Genomic DNA, 17,176 nt, shown 5'->3' with positions numbered 1-17,176 from the left:
AGTTTCATCTCAGAGACCAAATAAACAAACATAATATTAGTAAGTCAGAATGCACTGGATTTAAAGGTGCTAAAGAGGATCTTTTCGTCGACTGAGAAACCAAAGATGTTAGTGAGTTTTTGAAATGAGCGCATGTGTAAGAACAACCCCCCTCCTTCACAGCTCATTTCGAGGGAACGCCTCCCAAAACTCGTGCACGAGTATTGGAACACGAGTGTTTACCACCAGCATTCGCTGTGTCGTCTTAGTGGATTCATTATGTCGGACTCACCGCAGGTAACTCATAATCTGCAGTTGTTATTCCTGTCTCCTGACAAAAACATTGCATGCGGCGCCTGTGGAGTGTGGAAAGTTACTGGAGCGCACAGCCGCGCTCGTCTCTCACAAGGAACGTCACGGCAGTGATTGACAAGCCAGAGGGCCAATCGTTTACGCGATGATCGCGTAAACGATTGGCTGATGTTTTTAAGGCCCTACCTCCTGCACAGATGATTTATATTAATATTATTCCTTTCAGTGCACCTAATAAATAGTCTTTTATCAGTTAGTAAAGACAGTTTCAAGTAATATTGCAAAAATGTATAAAACAAAACCTTTAACAAGATCGCCTATTGATTATCTAAGAGGAAAGGATTGTAAATCCACCTGATCAGTTTCCACTGACATTTTAATAATGTTTAATACAATGTAAGAATATTACATCATATGATGCGAGTAAACATCAGTTTTGTGTTTGTTTGTTTGTGTGTGTTCACTGATCATTTCAATGCAGAAAAAACAAATCCTTGTTGTTTCCTCCTAAACATTATTAAGCAAGAAATAAAATATTGTATTTTCCCCATACAACCCTTCTTTCCTTAATTAGTCTGAATATTGTACTCATACTCCTTGCGTAATCTTTGGGGCTTAATAGAGCAATGTGTCTAAACCCAGTTTAGACTGATGGGTGTGAATTCTGTTGGTAGTTCCTCATTTTCTTTTTTAAGCAAGTTGCTTCATAGCACAGAATTTGTCAACTTTCTAACTGTAGAAGCTGGTGAGGAACTGGACACTCATGCTAGTTCTTATGAGTCTACACATGAAGTGAAGGTTTCCCATAATCTAGTCTACACTGTTCATTCCCTCAGTGTTTAACCCAGTTTGCTCATAAGCATGTGAGAGAAGCACACATCTTTCTCACAAATCTTTTGGAAGACAAACATTCCAAAAACAGTCTGTGTGATCACAAGAAACAAGCAGAGGAGGAACTGATAATTTTAAACAGAAGGGACAGATTGACAGAAACAGAAAATGGCTGAAAAGTGTTGTTTGTTTCTTTTGGGACTGATAATCATTTCTCACAGGTAAAACATTTCTACACACATCTGTGAAAGAATTATATTTAAAAATACATTTACATACATATCAGTGGAGTGGATGAGACTCAACTACAGTTGAACTGATTACTTTAGGGATAAAGAGGAATGACAGAGAGAGACCCCAGCAAACAGTGGTCTGATGGCAATGTTGTGTCCCTGGCCAAAAATAGTCACCATAGGACGGCATAAATCAGTTAAAATATGTAACACAGAACTTTTCCTAAAAATGCATTCAGATACGTTTGTACATGGCTACAGTTCTCTGGGGTTGCATGTATTAATTGTTACTTTGACTTTTAGCTACGTTTAGTTCAATATATAATAATCAATTCATTGATTAATAAGATAATGTCAAAGACTCCCATTCAGATTTCATTTTGGAACTATTTGTCAACCATGACGGGACGTGTCAGAGGGACGTCTTTTCAACAGTCATTAAACGTCCAAATGTTTGCTGGGATGTGAGTCTGGGGTCAGAAAAAAAAGTACATTTCTATAATGTACTTAAAGTGCTCTATTTTCGCACACTACTTTTGTACTTAATATACTAAAAATTATTCTTTAGTACTTCTTAAGATAATATTAAGAACATACTCAACTGTGCTATTTTTAGACACCATGAAATATGAACTTAAATGTGCTTTAAATATACTATCTCTCATGTATTTAAAAAATGTATTTAGATACTACTTATTGAACCCATAGTGTACAAGTGGTAACTAAATATATTTTTTTAAATACAGAGATAGTATTGAGTTCTTAAAAAGCATTCTTAAAATTCTTTATTTAAATTATATAATGAAAAGAGTGAAAACTGTTGTATGATTTCTGTTTATTTTCTATTTCGGTCTCTTCATCATCCTCACAGACTGGGATCAGACCAGGCAGGGTAGCATTTCCCAAAAGCATCGTAAGCCTAAGTTGATCATAGCTCCATTGGTGGCAATGGTTCTACGATCAACTTAGGCTTACGATGCTTTTGGGAATCCTTGTGAAACTTGTATCTGTATTGATGGAATTCAGCTGGTCTGGGTGAATCACGCTGGTGTTAATGTGATGACAGACTCCAGATATCAGATATCATTCTCCTCAACACACTGTATCATCACTCTCACTACAACACTCCTGAATGAAGATCTCAACACAGAGTGGAGATGTCAGGTTAGGAAAAATGAGCTTGAATGACCTCAACCACAACAAGTAACAAGTATTCAGTTTAGACAAGCATAATGCTAATGTTATCTTGTGTGTTAGCTAATTATTAAAATATGATTGTCATATATTTTCTAGTATGATGCATCTAAACTTACACTCATCCTGTACAGCTCAAGATGATCCGACGACTCCAGTGATTCCGGTCCACACCACAAACTCTGAGGAGCCTTTAACTAGAAACAAATCAAAAAGGCCAATACAAGGTAATCACTGTCTTTCTCTGTTTCTCTTCAAGCTTTAAGAGGCACAGCAGAGAGTACAGCAGATCACAATCTTTGTGAATTAAATGAACTTTAATGTTCATCTATTTTCTTATTTGCTCAAGGAACATATTATGGTCATGATATATCATTTTAGATGCATCATGACCACAATGCCCGATACTGTGTAACTTTTAAAATAATCATGTCTGTTTGTCGTGGCACTTAGTATGATTGTGTGCAGAACTGCTCCTCACCAACTATAACTGTTGAAAAAGACTATGAAATTAAATCCTATTTGTTACACTAATATTTTTTTAATTGTCAAGTCTGAATGTGCTGTTCTCTGCTCTCTCCCTCAGTGACTGTGATTGTTGTTGTAGTTACTGCATCAGCTGTTCTCCTTGCTGTTATTCTTTGAGTGATTTGTAAAAACTGAGAGTTTTCTTAATTCTTAATATTTTATAATACTGGTCCCACTTTATATATGGTGGCCTTATGTTCTTACATCTAAACTAATCATTTGATACAATGCATTTATTGTGTAAGTACATGTTTTTACATTGTACTTATATTTTTAAAAAATACCTGCATGTAATTACATCTGTTATTAATTTCTGTATTTTATAATTACACCTTACCCCAACCTTAAAACTACCTACCAATATATGAACACAATAAGTACATTTCATTTTTTTTTTTTTATGCAAGTACTGTACACAGTAGCTAAGGCCACCTAATATAAAGTTGGACCTAAATATTTAGTCTGCAGGTCTGGAAATAATTAGTCCGAGGCATGGGCTTGTGGGAAATGTAGTGTGTGTGTGTGTGTGTGTTCTTGTTTATATTTCATCATGGGGACCAAATGGCCCCACAATGTAATAAAAACCTGAGATCACTTACATTGTGGGGTCCAGCCAGCGGTCCCCACGAGGGAAATGGATTAATAAACATACTAAAAGATGTTTTTTTGAAAATGTAAAAATGCAGAATGTTTCCTGTGATGGTTAGGTTTAGGGATAGGGGTAGGGTAGGGGGATAGGAAGTATGGTTTGTACAGTATAAAAACCATTACGCCTATGGAGAGACTCCACTAAGATATGTGCGCCTGTGTGTGTGTGTGTGTGTGTGTGTGTGTGTGTGTGTGTTAGTATTCAGGCGAGGGCTCCCTCCGATGGTCAGAGGAGGGAATCCTGGAGTTCGTCTGTCTGAGAGTCTGTATACATGCTGTTATTTCATCTTTTTTGGTCCTGGAATATGGGATTCCATTCAGCCGATCAGATTTGAGGGACAAGTTTAAAGTTTATGTCAAGTTTAGGCGTACAATCAGTGTCGGAGTCTTTGACGTCTGTGTTATTTACCTCTCATTTCCCCCTGATTTTAGAGATAATGTTACGAGTCCCGGGCGTGGAACACGTAAACAGATTACAAAAAAAACCCTGAATTATCAGAAGAAGTAAACCCAAGAACAGATCAGTGGCTTTCCTCAAACGCAGCTTGTAGCGTCTCTTTATTGACATCATATCATCTTGACTTTATGCTTATCAATATCACAAAATACACATTATGAACACATCTGTAGCCTTTACTGTTATATTAGTATCTTTTAAAATTAAACTGTTTTACTGTACAAAATGATCACCGTCACTCTCATAACACATAAACACTACTTTAAGTCTGAACAAATGAAGAGTTCATTTGCAAAAACCGATAAACGCCATTTTTAAAAAAAATGAACTAAGTGCTGTGCATTATTCTCCATATATAGCACGTTCTGTACCCTAAATCCATTTTGTCAGAAGAGCCGGTTTTGCCCACTTTCAGGCATCTCAAGTTCACGTTTTACAGCAGAAGCCGACAAGCGCCCTTGTTTGTGTACAGACAGAAACCAATAAGTCCGTTTTAGCGAATCAGCGCGCAGTATTCAGGTCAGGTGACAAGGCTTCTAGTCACTTCAAAAAGACGCGCTAGCTGAGGGAAGTTTTATCAAAGCTCACTAAAAGTGATCGAGGATTTATGATTTCGACTCCTGTAAGTCCTTGTACACCATACACGACTTACATGCTGAAAAATTGGTTGTCCTTTTGCTTGTGTGTGTGTGCGCACGCGCGCACGTGCGTGTGTGGATTAGTGCGTGTGTGTGTACTTGTGTGCCGATCTGTGTGTGTGTGTGTGTGTGTGTTTGAGAGAGAGAGAGAGAGCGTGCGCGCGCGTGTATGTGTGTGCCGATCTGTTTGTGTGTGTGTGTGTGTGTGTGCGCGCGTGGGTGTGTGTGTGTGTGTGCGTTTGTGTGCACATGTGTGTTTGAGAGTGTTTTAAATGCAATTACTTGGGTTTTGTTTAACTATGAAACATGAAATGTGGAGTTATCTGCTTTTGCCAAAAAACGACTGTTGGAGTTATCTGCTTTTGCTAAAAAACAAACTTTTAATATATATATAAAACATACTTTCAATGAATTTTAATTTTTTAATTTACCTATATTTTTTAGAGTTATCATTACTTAATCAAAACAGCCCAACTGCAGTTTGATTGTTATTAATTGGAATGCACAATAAAAAAAACATGATTTGTGAGAATTCATAAAAATTGAGTTATCTGTTTTTGCAAATAAACTCTTCAAATATAACGTACAAATATACACTTTCTGAGTCATTTTTATATTAATAAATTAGCGCACCTGAAATAAAAACGTATTATTTTCATGTGAATTGACTACATCACAACAATCAACCGTTTTACCCTGAATTATCGGGAGAAGTAAACACAAGAAAAGATCAGTGGCTTTCCTCAAACGCAGCTTGTAGCATCTGAAGTAAACGCACGCGCATCACCATAGCAACCCACAACGGACTCCCTCTAGTGGCAACAGTTGTATTCTTTTAAAACTTCAGTCTTAAGTAGTGATGATTAATGACTCAGTGTACAATAAACTATTTGTCAAATAAATAAAGAAATAAATACATAAATAATTAAATAAATGTATAAATAAATAAATATTAATACCAAAAGACACATTACCTTGTGACTACACATGTATCATACATGTTTAAAGTTCAAAGTAAAGTGGTCTTGCCACTTATTATGCTTTGATTGAAATGTGTATTGTTTGAACTGAAATAATTGTTTTTCCAAATTCTATAGACATGATTGTTTATATTTCCAGTTCTGGTTTCAATTTAAAAATTAAAATCAATAATCACAACTGTAGTTGTGTTCTTATTTTTAGATAACCGGGTGTGACAACTTACTCGCCGATGGGGCAAATTGTCACAAGTGCGCATTCTCTATTCAACAGTCTACAACTCCGTAATGAGATAAGATATTAAAATTTAATGAATACAACATGTGTGCCCAAGACTTCCTTCTTTCATTTGGTATGACATTTATACCATTGTAATGTATGGTGCTCAGTAAATGTTAGACAGTGTGAAAAGTATGACAACTTACCCCGCTCTACCCCTACATTGTGATTTATGTTTTATATTTTTATATTTTGATTTATTTATTTTACCGTCAGTGTTGTCTGTTTTAACTTTGATGTTGTAGAGCACTTTGGCCAACAGCAGTTGTTTTTAAATGTGCTTTATAAATAAATGTGACTGACTGATATTTATATTATTATTTACATATAAATATATTATTCATTTAATACAGTTGATTCTGTTCTGATTCTGCTGTTCTGTTAGTCATTCATTAGAGTGTGAGATGCAGTAATGACAGTGAGAGCAGATTAAGGCCTGAACCAGGATATTGCAGCTCCATCACCTAATGCTACAGTATTTGTAACTTTGGATGATATTTTTTATTTCTAACCTCTTCACTATGACACTAAAAGTGTGATTCTGACAGAGAACCAGCAGCACCTATTAGACACTTTTAACATGATGCTAGATAAATTTGACCTCTACCACAATAATCAATGGCGTGGAACAGAATGGTTCCAAATTCATTTGAGTATTTTGTTTGTTTGATAAATTAAAATTGTGTTTAACTTCTGTTTGTTAAACATGTTGAACGTATGCTATCATGAACTGAAAAGTTATAGAGTTTAAAACCATGCAGCAGCTTAAAGAAAGAAGAGGAACTGTGATCAGAATGTGTGTGAGTTCATCAGTCTAAAGTGGGTTCAGAGATGGTAAGTCACATCAACCCACATGCTGTAGGTTGAACAAGTGTGGTCAAACAGTTCTCAAACTAACGCTCTTGGTTAGGATGGGGGAGTGGGGGGTTCGTATGTATAATACGCCATAAAGTGCGTATCATATGCACGCGAAAAACTGCATACCATAAGCACGCCAAAACTCATTTTGGCGTATATATTCACGAGATTACAAACTCGTACTATTGATACGCATTTTCGTGTGATCGGGCTCGAAGGTCCTTATAATATAAATATATTTCTGCTTTTAGCATTTTTAAATTTGAAAGTGTTTGTAGTTCTGATGTGTGTTTAGAGTGCTGGTGGATGATTATGGTTGGATTATAGAGTGGACAGTTCTCACAACTGATATAAATATATTGTTATTATTACGAAATAATGAAAAAACATTACCTGTTTTTTTGTTCCATGTGCTTTTGTTTCGACTCTTATTTTGAAGTATTCTTGTTCCCCTCGTTAGTCTTTGATTGTTTCTTCAGGTGTGTCCTACTAGCCTTTGTGTATTATAAGCTCTAGGGTGCTTCTCCATTCTTATATGCGCATCCTCGTTTCCTTTCCTCACGTCTCAGCTCAGACTTCCGCACAGGATACACCTGCGCACCCTCACTCATATCTCTTATGGAAGCTTCCTTACTCCTCGTTCCTCGCCTCCTCATGGAGCAAATAGAGAACTGAGATGTCCTTTAAGATGTCTTTCTTTGATATGTTTTCAGGTCCAAGGCTGGAGAACAGCGGAACAAAGAAACCAGGAAGCATTTAAAGCTATTGAGAAGCACCTCTAGTGTTTCTTGTCCTTCTGGCTGTGATATTGGTGTTTCTCAGTCTCCTTGTTTTTTAGTTTCTGGGTTAATTGTATTTTGGTATTATTTTAACAAGCCTTCTGCATGAGTTTTCAGTTGGGTGAAGTACTAACTAGAAAACAAATGCAATATGAAAATGGTAAAATATACCATAAAATAAAACTTTCAGTTTCATTAAAATTTTGAGTAAACGCAACAAATACATGACCTTTATATGTTAATTGTAGCTGATTTTTCTGAATTCATTTTTTCTTTCCCAGTTGCTGTATCCATTTATATCAGTAAATATGAAAATTACAGTCATGAGTTTCAGTGGCCCCTCACTATCAGAAGAAACTAAACTGCTTTAAACAGTATATACTTCTTTATCATGCATCAGTTTAGCATCAGTGAAATGCAGCTATATATAGTGTCAGCACTAAATATCAGAGGAAGTTAACAACCACAGGAGGGGCTGATGATGTTTAAAGAAAGAACATAAAGAAAAGAAAGACTGACAGAAACAGAAAATGGCTGATCAGTGTCACATGTGTCTGCTGGGACTGATCATTCTCTGTTCACTTCTGACAGGTAAAGAAATCTTTATATGGTCTATAAGATATTATACAAGTATGTATAATGTAAACAACCATCTGTTAAAAAATAATTGATTTACTTTTGATTTACTGGTACAGAGATTGGCAAAGAGTTGGATTGAGAGTGCATGGTTTTATCTTGCTGAAATTTTGTGTCAGTATATGTTGAATATTACTTTAGTTTTTCATAATCAAGCAATTATTTTCTGTATGTCATTAAATATTAAATAATTAACTATATTATTTTGCTGTTTTATATTAATATGTAGGTACCAGTGAAGCAGAAGTAACTCATGTGTTCAGCAGTTCTGGTGAAAATGTCCATCTGCCCTGTAATAATGCTCTTTCTGGCTGCACATCAACTACATGGAACTATGCCAGACATTCAGTGGCAGCTGAACTGATTGCTGGAGGGATAAAGAAGAATGACATAGAGAGACGTGAGAGACTGAGTCTGGGGTCTGACTGCTCTCTGAACATCAAGAAAGTCACACAAGAAGATTATGGGCTTTACACCTGCCAACAATATGTGAATGGACAAAAACAAGGAACTGATGCACCTGTTTATCTGCATTTTCTTCATGGTCAGTGCTTCTGTAAATTATATGATTACTGAATTAAAGGATTAGTTCACTTTCAAATGAAAATTAGCCCAAGCTTTACTCACCCTCAAGAAATCCTAGGTATTTTAGTTTTACACTTTCTTCGTAAGTAGAATACGGAAGGCAGTCTGGCGGAAGCAAGATCTTTTATTTAATAACTTGTTAAATTTTACACTTTTTTTACACTTCGCATTGATCCCACTCACTGCCATTGTAAAGCTCGGATGCATCTGGATATTTATTAATGGTGCTTGCCAAAGGCATACTGGCAAGCAGCCTTTGGAGTATCATCATTGGGAGCTGCCAAGCCACTCCCTAGCAACCAAACAGAGTACCCTAGCAACCGTTCAACAAGACCTATATCTCTGCATCAGAACATCGTAGAGACATGGGGGTTGGCTTTTTTGACTCATGCTAACAAACTGGACTTGCAACATGCTACACATGCTAGCATAGAATAGCTACATGCTAATAGCAGTTAGCTTAGGGTTTAAACATGACACAAACAAGTAAAAATGTTTTAACATCATGCTAGTAGCATGCTAATTGTGTTAGCATAATGCTAGTAGAATGATAATCATGTTAGCATCTTGTGAAACATGGTAACAACATGGTAATAATGCTAACATGATGCTAGCAACATGTTAATCATGTTAACGTTTTGTAAAAAACATGGTAGCAGCATGATAATCAAGAGTGCCAAGTTTTGCCACTGCAAGCAGCATTCACATTTTCTTCAGGAAATGTACATTAGTTAATATATCTCCGATTGTGTTCACCAGAAAGAAGAAAGTCATATACACCTAGGATGGCATAAGGGTGAGTAATGCCTGGGGCAATTTTCTTTTGGAAGTGAACTAATCCTTTAATTAATGTTCATTATAAATTAATTAGATGATTATATGTTCAATTTCAAAAGGAAACCATTCTCTCATTGAACTCTTTACTGAAAAGCCTGAATCTGAACATATGATTTCAGTCTTATTTTCTGTTTCAGTCTCTTCATCATCCTCACAGACTGAGATCAGACCAGGCAGCTCTGTGACTCTCTCCTGTCAGTTGTATTATTTTAGAGTCTCTTGTGATAGTTTGGTCCGTACTGATGAAATTCAGCTGATCTGGGTGAATCAGGCTGGTGTTAGTGTGATGACAGACTCCAGATATCAGATATCATTCTCAACACACTGTATCATCACTCTGACTACAACACTCCTGAATGAAGATCTCAACAGAGAGTGGAGATGTCAGGTTACTCAGAGAAATCAACTGAAGACCTCAGCCACATATACTGTCAAGTATTCAGGTAAATTGTTTTTATTCATAATGTTAATATTTTTAATTTTGTATTGTTCATCAAGTATAAAAATGTGATTTCTACAAACTCATTTTTTACAGCTCCAACTGAGACAAGGACACTGAATCCAGTCATCAGCTCAAAGACAACCACAACTGTAAATAAACCAGTAACACAATCAGGTACATACTGTTGAATGCTTATTACTAAATATAATTTAAATATTTTTTTAGTTTTTTTTTTAGTTTTTGTAAATAAATACCGATGATTAAACAAACTGCATGTCATGCGATGTGACGATGAGTGAAAATATGATGTTAATGTCCTGCATCTGAACATTCATCTTCTGCAGCTCCAGTCGATTCAACAACACTGATTCCAGTCACCAGATCAAACTCTGAGAAGAAATCAAGCCAAACTACAGCAGATCCAACACAACAAGGTACATGATCAGTCACACACCATCAGTCTTGGTTTTCATTGGCTGTTTTTTTTTTTATTATTATTATTATTTATTGTTTTTTTTTTTTTTTTTTTTTTTTTTTTTTAAATTATCACAAATTATCTGCAAAGTAAGTCTTTAATCATATTTCAGAGGTCAATGATGGGGTCCTTTTGATAGACATGGATCATGGTATAGTCTGTTGTATAAATCTAACTCTAAAAATAATCATTAATCATCAACATTAAACAGAACAATTATTGTAACACAAGACATGATGTAGATGTGATGACCAATTTCAGATGTTAAAACATCTACATCAACAGAATAGCTGTAGAAATCACTCATATATCTTAAGAGAAGAATATCTGAGGATACAAGGGAGTTTTTGCTAACAGTTTTACAGTTACAGTTTTATTGATATAAAAATACAAAGAGAAAGAAAATATATTCTATATTATATCAACAACATGAAGTGCATTAAATATTATATTATGTCAGGATTTCTCATGGGGTTCCTGAAGGAACTGCAGGAGTTTGTGAGATTAATGAAAAGCTATTAAGTAATTAAATCATAAATAATAAATATAATCAATAAATACTTTAAAAATAAAAACAACCAAAATAAAGCATTTACTTTACCTGTGTAAACAATAACCAACATCAGAGAACCATGAGTGTTTAATATTTATCATTGGTTTAATTTAATTAATGATCTAACTTATCTAAGGGCTTACTTCAAGTGTATACATTAGGGCAAAGAGGTTCAGCTGACAAAAAAGTTGCGGAATCCCTTTGCATGTAAATATGAAATGATATGAATTTGCACACTTTAAAGACACTTTAAAGCTTTGCAGAGACCGTAATACTGAGTTAAATGACTCACTGAATGATAATTCAAATAATAATGCATGTGTTTGCAAGGAGATTATTGATTTCTGTAATTGCATTGATCAAATGCTGTGTGGGTCTCAGTTTTTAGTGATAGTCACATGACTAGTGGCTGCCTTGAAGAACTTTTGAATGTACATAAGCAGTATACTTTTTTAAAAAGGAAAATTTAAAATATAGCAAAGAAGTATAATAAATTGCTCATTTGGATTGTTTAAATAAACCTATTTTGAAGCATATGTGGCCTCTGTTTTTGGTTCCAAAATCTTGTTTAGCTTGTTTACACTCCTGTAAAATTTGCCTAAAACATCTAAAGAAAAAAAGGGTTAGGGTTAGGAGTGGGTTACCATTTTGTCTCTTTTGAACCATGGGCAGTAGTGAAACAAAGACAGGTTAGGGCAACAGCAGTTGAAATATATATATTATATATAAATCTTTAATCTTTCATTTAACTTTAAAGGTGTAGTAAGCTATTTCTTAGAAACGCTTTTAATCCTGACCAGACTGAGCTCCACAACGCACTTGTAACGTCAACTTATTATAGTCTAATAATCAATATTATTACTCTACTAATAGAGTTAGTTGACATGTAGTTGCAAACTAATGGGAGTTAGACAAAGTATAGACAATAGACAAAGTTACTTTTAGAATGTCTTAAGTGGTCTATCAAAATAAAGTGTAACCAGAAAAGCTTTTTGTAAACTCATCATTTACAAAAATTAATTTTCTTCAAGATAATTATGATATTAAATGTGTAATTAATCATTTTATATGGCTGTCAGTGATTGTTGTTTTTAATCTTTGTTGAAAATGATAGTAATGTACAATAGACATTCTGTTGTTTTCATCTGGATCTGAATGTCTCCATATTGTCCCTCCCTCAGAGACTTCCTTGCCCTCAGTGATTGCTGGTGTTGTTGCTGCATTGGCTGTTCTCCTTCTTCCTCTTATTTTTTGGGTGATTCGTAAAAGAAAACCAAAAGCTGGTGAGTTTTAGTTTCTCATATTTTGTTGCAACAAAGAATCCAAGAAATTTGACTTCACAGACAAGCACAGTTTCGATTTTATCACAGAAATGTTAATTTTTTTTTAAAAAGTGACGATAAAGATGTCTGTTTTGAACTATAGTATGGTCAGATTTTGCTGATTTGTAATTGTAACATAAAACTCTAATAAGGGAAGAGGAATCAATGAGCGTTATCAATACAGCGTTAGAATTATTTTAGAAACGATTAACTTGCATTACAGACATTCTTTGACAGACAATGTTTTCTGTCTTTATCATAAGTTTTCCTATTACATGTGGCACCATTATTTTTCAGATAACAAAAGAGGGACTGATGACTCTGTGGTAAGTATTATAATGTCAAAGAGCCATGAGGTTGATCCATGAGGTACTGTATTATTATTGTGTCCATAATCACTGCTCCAGGGGAAACGGGCCCTGTATGTATATTTTGTAGTCAGGCTAGATAAAAGCTTCAGCTAAATGTCAAGTTAGTATGCAGTATTTATTTCTTGTGTAAATATCACCGATAAGAATAAATAAATTGGAATCCATGATGCAACATTTCAGGTATTTCATAACTTTCTCCATATTTTCATTGTTTAGGAGCAGATAGATGAAGTGACTTATACTGAGGTTTTCACATACAGTAAAAAGCAAGACAAAAACAACAAGGTGAGTAAACATTTCCTTACTTCCATCAATGTCCATCCATATTCTCTCAAACTTTTTAGTTTTATTCTTAAAAGCAGTTCCTTGCGTTAAAATCTAACAAGAGGCTGTAATAGTTGTGGGCTGGAAACTTGAAACTTGTTTGACAATATCTGTGTTCATTCAGGTTCATTGTGATGATAAAGTGACTTACGCTTCCATCAGTGGAGCAACAGCTGGACCTCAGGATAACAATAGTCAACTTTATGCCTCTGTGAACTAGAACCATCACAAATGAGTAAAACAGTCATTCATTTAAAAAAAAAAGACCTTATGATATGATGCATGGAGGGATTCTTGACAGTTTTTTTTTTAGATCATTCTCATTAAATCATCAGTTTTGTTGATTGATTACTACAGGCCAGTATATTGTTAGTTTGTTGTAATTATGAAAACAGGCAAAGCTACATGATAATGTAAACATATACAATGTTATAGGAATTAAAATTTGGTTTTTGAACTGTTTGAGCATTTTAAGGATAGAGATGCAATGTATTTTGACAGTGTCAGATGTGAGTTTGTTAAAAAAAAAATCTGTTGGTGTACAGAATGTGCTGTGAGGTCAGAATTGTTTTTTCGTTGTAAATATGTTGGTAACTGTGTTTAATACCCAAGCTACACTGTTAACATCATCTAGTGACTGATGCAGAGATGCTCAGAAATGCTTTATTTAATAGTGCTGTAGAAGAACTGAGAGACTGCAGTCAGTTTTAAAGAAACATCTCAAATCATCTCAAAAAAATGGTTACTGACAACTCAGCATTGTCAACATTAGTATTGTATTCTTGACAAAATAGACTTTCTTGTACAAATTGCTCTTGGTTGCCTTCTGTTGCCATCTCTCTTTCTCTCTCTCTGTTTTCCTCTTGCACTCACTCTCTTTCTCTTCCTTCCCTTATATTTTTATTTTGTCTAGATAATTTACATATATTTTATCTTTGTTTTAGGGTGACTTTTTAACATTCTGTCAAGGGTCTACAGATGAAAAAATAGCCTTTTGGGCTAATCCTGGCACATTTACAGTTATGTTTATTAATGTGCATTGCCCCAGTTAACAAATTAACTAAAAGAAGAGATCATCATGACTATTAATGGGACTTTAATTCAATAAATGTAATTAAATCATTAATGTTTCTGTTTTTTAATGGTTCCATTAATGATTGAAGTACTTTAATGAATATTTTTTGTTTTGTTTTTTAAATTCCATTGCCAAATGTTTTAATAATTTATCAAAGGTTATTTTGTCTTTTTATATGATACATAAATACAGCTACATCTATTTATGTCTCACAATTAGTAAACTGTTTGACCAAGAAAAAATTAACCTTCTCACTTGAGTCATTTGTTAAATCAGATACGTTTTTTTATTAAAGGTGCTAAAGAGGATGTTTTGTTTTATACATTTTTGCAGTATTACTTGAAACTGTCTTTACTAACTGATAAAAGACTGTTTATTAGGTGCACTGAAAGGAATAATATTAATATACATCATCTGTGCACGAGGTAGGGCCTTAAAAACATCAGCCCTCTGGCTTGTCAATCACTGCCGTGACGTTCCTTGTCAGAGACGAGCGCGGCTGTGCGCTCCAGTAACTTTCCACACTCCACAGGCGCCACATTGCAGGAGACAAGAGTAACAACTGCAGATTATGAGTTACCTGTGGTGAGTCCGACATAATGAATCCACTAAGACGACACAGCGAATGCCGGTGGTAAACACTCATGTTCCAATACTCGTGCACGAGTTTTGGGAGGCGTTCCTTTGAACTCAGTAAAACTCAGTAACAGTCTTTGGTTTCTCAGTCGACGAAAAGATCCTCTTTAGCACCTTTAACTAAAAAGAGCAAACTGCTATTTGTCAAGCTATTTGTTTCATGCTGTTCATGCTGTCATTTCGTTGTTGCTGCTGAATAGTGCATATGCAAGGAACTGTAGCCCAATCTTTATATAGTACACTATTTGAGGGGACAGCCATTTCTAGTTGTGTCCGGACATATAGTGGACATCAAGCTCACTCGTTCAATCCCATAATTCACAGCAACAACTAGTGTACAACCGATGTACAACCATCATCAGATGATTTTGGATACAGCCAGAGTATTTTGGTACATGTTCAGTCCACATCAATGGAAAAATGCACTAATATCAATTATATTTATTCCTTTATTTTCAATATTCTATGAACCTCAGGATTCATAAACATTTATACATTTTAAAAGATTTCATATATAAATGTTGTACAATTTGAATGTTGTCAATATAAGATATTTTACAAATGTAAATTTGAACCCAATGACGGTGGTTCCCAAACTTCTATCTGGAGCGTCCCCAGCAGTGCACACCCTAATCAAAAGCCCTGTCCAAATACCCACACTTGTGGTCTTGGCCACGTGAGAGCGGAAGTGAGTGCGCAAGACTGTCCTATGTCTTAAAAATACCCAAGTGTAGTGCCCTTAACACACACTAAACCCACACTATCTTGAAATACAGCTACTGAGAGCTATTCGAGGCTAAGCGTATCCCATCATGCATTATGTTTGGGACCTCACATGCCACGAAATCGCGAAATGTCAAGGAAAACATTCGACTAAGTTAAATTAATCATATAATACATATAATTTGGTAGTAAAATATAAAGTGTTGCGCATTTTATTGATGTAAAGGTGGGTAGGCTGTGTAAATTTTGTACAACATTTGCAACTGCTTTTTATCACTTAAAATTTTAATATTGTGTTTTTCTGTTAGTTACATAGCGACCACTGAACATACATTGAGAAGTGTATTTAAAAATGCAAAGCACTCAATATATATATATATATATATATATATATATATATATTTTTTTTTTTAAGTGTTTACATAAAAAAGCTATGTAAACACTTGAATTTTTTTGCAAGACTATAAGTGTGTCCCATCAGGTAATCAAAAGGTCTACATACACTTGCGGTCTTCACGCCCACTTGAACACTTGAGCCAAATACAGGAAATACATCATATAAGTAGGCAAGTGGTCAAGTGCAAAGACTGCAAGTGTGGGTATTTGGACAGGGCTAAAGACACCTGATTCAAGTCATCAGCTCCTTAATATAGACTCCAAGAGCTGAGATGTGTCAGGCTAAGGAAGACATTCAGAGATTCAGGAACCACTTCTCTAAGCATGCAAAAATGTATGTGCATAGAACCACATTTTATCTCTGGTTCATGTTCTTGGACAGCCAATACTGCACAGTTCTATAATTAAACACACATGAATCAACTAATTTGAACTTTTTACTTGTAAATTGCAGCCAGGGGAACTAAACATTTGAAACACTGCAGCACTAACAGTGAAGTTGTAAGTAGTTTGTAGCTAAATGTATATGAAAGGAAACCTACTTTTAAAAACAAGAGGAACTGCCTGAATGTGTGAGAATTCAAACCCCAAAGTTTAAAATGGGTTCAGAGATGATCAGACTGTTCTACGTGTGTTAAACCAGTGTGGTCAAACTATCTGAGCTCTCACATTCTTGTACTAACATGTTTCTCAGCCTCAGTGAACAAAGAGCTGACAGCTCAGAAAACACTAGAACTCGACCCAGGACATTAGATTACATTGGTTTATGGAGAGTCCCAGTAAAACACATATACAAGTGTGCGTGTTGCAAACAAACTTTGACACTTATAGGTGCCATTCAGAGTCTTAGTTCAAAGATTAATTTACAATGAAAACTTGATGTTTTTTTTTGCCATTATGGTCTCTTACAAGGCATCTCTGAATTGCATATTTGATTTAACTGTAATTCCATATAAGCATGTTTATATTTTGTCCATCATGAATACTATAGTGTCAGTGAATTGTAGCTGTAGTTTCAGAACTAAATATTAAGTTGGTCAGATTAGAGGAAGTTAACAACCACAGGAGGGGCTGATGATGTTTCAAG

The 17,176-nt window shown here is 35.0% G+C and overlaps 1 protein-coding gene across 1 annotated transcript; it reads left to right on the top strand.

The window, feature by feature from the left end:
* Nucleotides 1-8,244: 8,244 nt before the first annotated feature.
* Nucleotides 8,245-14,343, top strand: LOC137032531 (uncharacterized). The gene is made up of 9 exons (XM_067404302.1): nucleotides 8,245-8,305; nucleotides 8,580-8,894; nucleotides 9,910-10,215; nucleotides 10,308-10,388; nucleotides 10,559-10,648; nucleotides 12,424-12,525; nucleotides 12,862-12,890; nucleotides 13,152-13,220; nucleotides 13,384-14,343. Exons 1-9 carry the CDS (start codon nucleotides 8,245-8,247, stop codon nucleotides 13,477-13,479), a joined length of 1,149 nt encoding a protein of 382 aa, XP_067260403.1. The 3' UTR covers nucleotides 13,480-14,343.
* Nucleotides 14,344-17,176: the final 2,833 nt, after the last annotated feature.

This window comes from Chanodichthys erythropterus, chromosome 2 (assembly GCF_024489055.1).
Source record: "Chanodichthys erythropterus isolate Z2021 chromosome 2, ASM2448905v1, whole genome shotgun sequence".
NCBI classification, from domain to species: Eukaryota; Metazoa; Chordata; class Actinopteri; order Cypriniformes; family Xenocyprididae; genus Chanodichthys; species Chanodichthys erythropterus.
The sequence above is the reverse complement of the archived record's forward strand: the minus strand, read 5'-3'. Positions and strand labels throughout refer to the sequence as shown.

Bases quoted from the DNA above. Each gene is read 5' to 3' on its own strand.
- LOC137032531 (XM_067404302.1), top strand. From the start codon at position 8,245: ATGGCTGATCAGTGTCACATGTGTCTGCTGGGACTGATCATTCTCTGT. The intron at 8,895-9,909 runs GTCAGTGCTTCT...TTTCTGTTTCAG, and splicing joins TTATCTGCATTTTCTTCATG to TCTCTTCATCATCCTCACAG. The intron at 10,216-10,307 runs GTAAATTGTTTT...CATTTTTTACAG, and splicing joins ATATACTGTCAAGTATTCAG to CTCCAACTGAGACAAGGACA.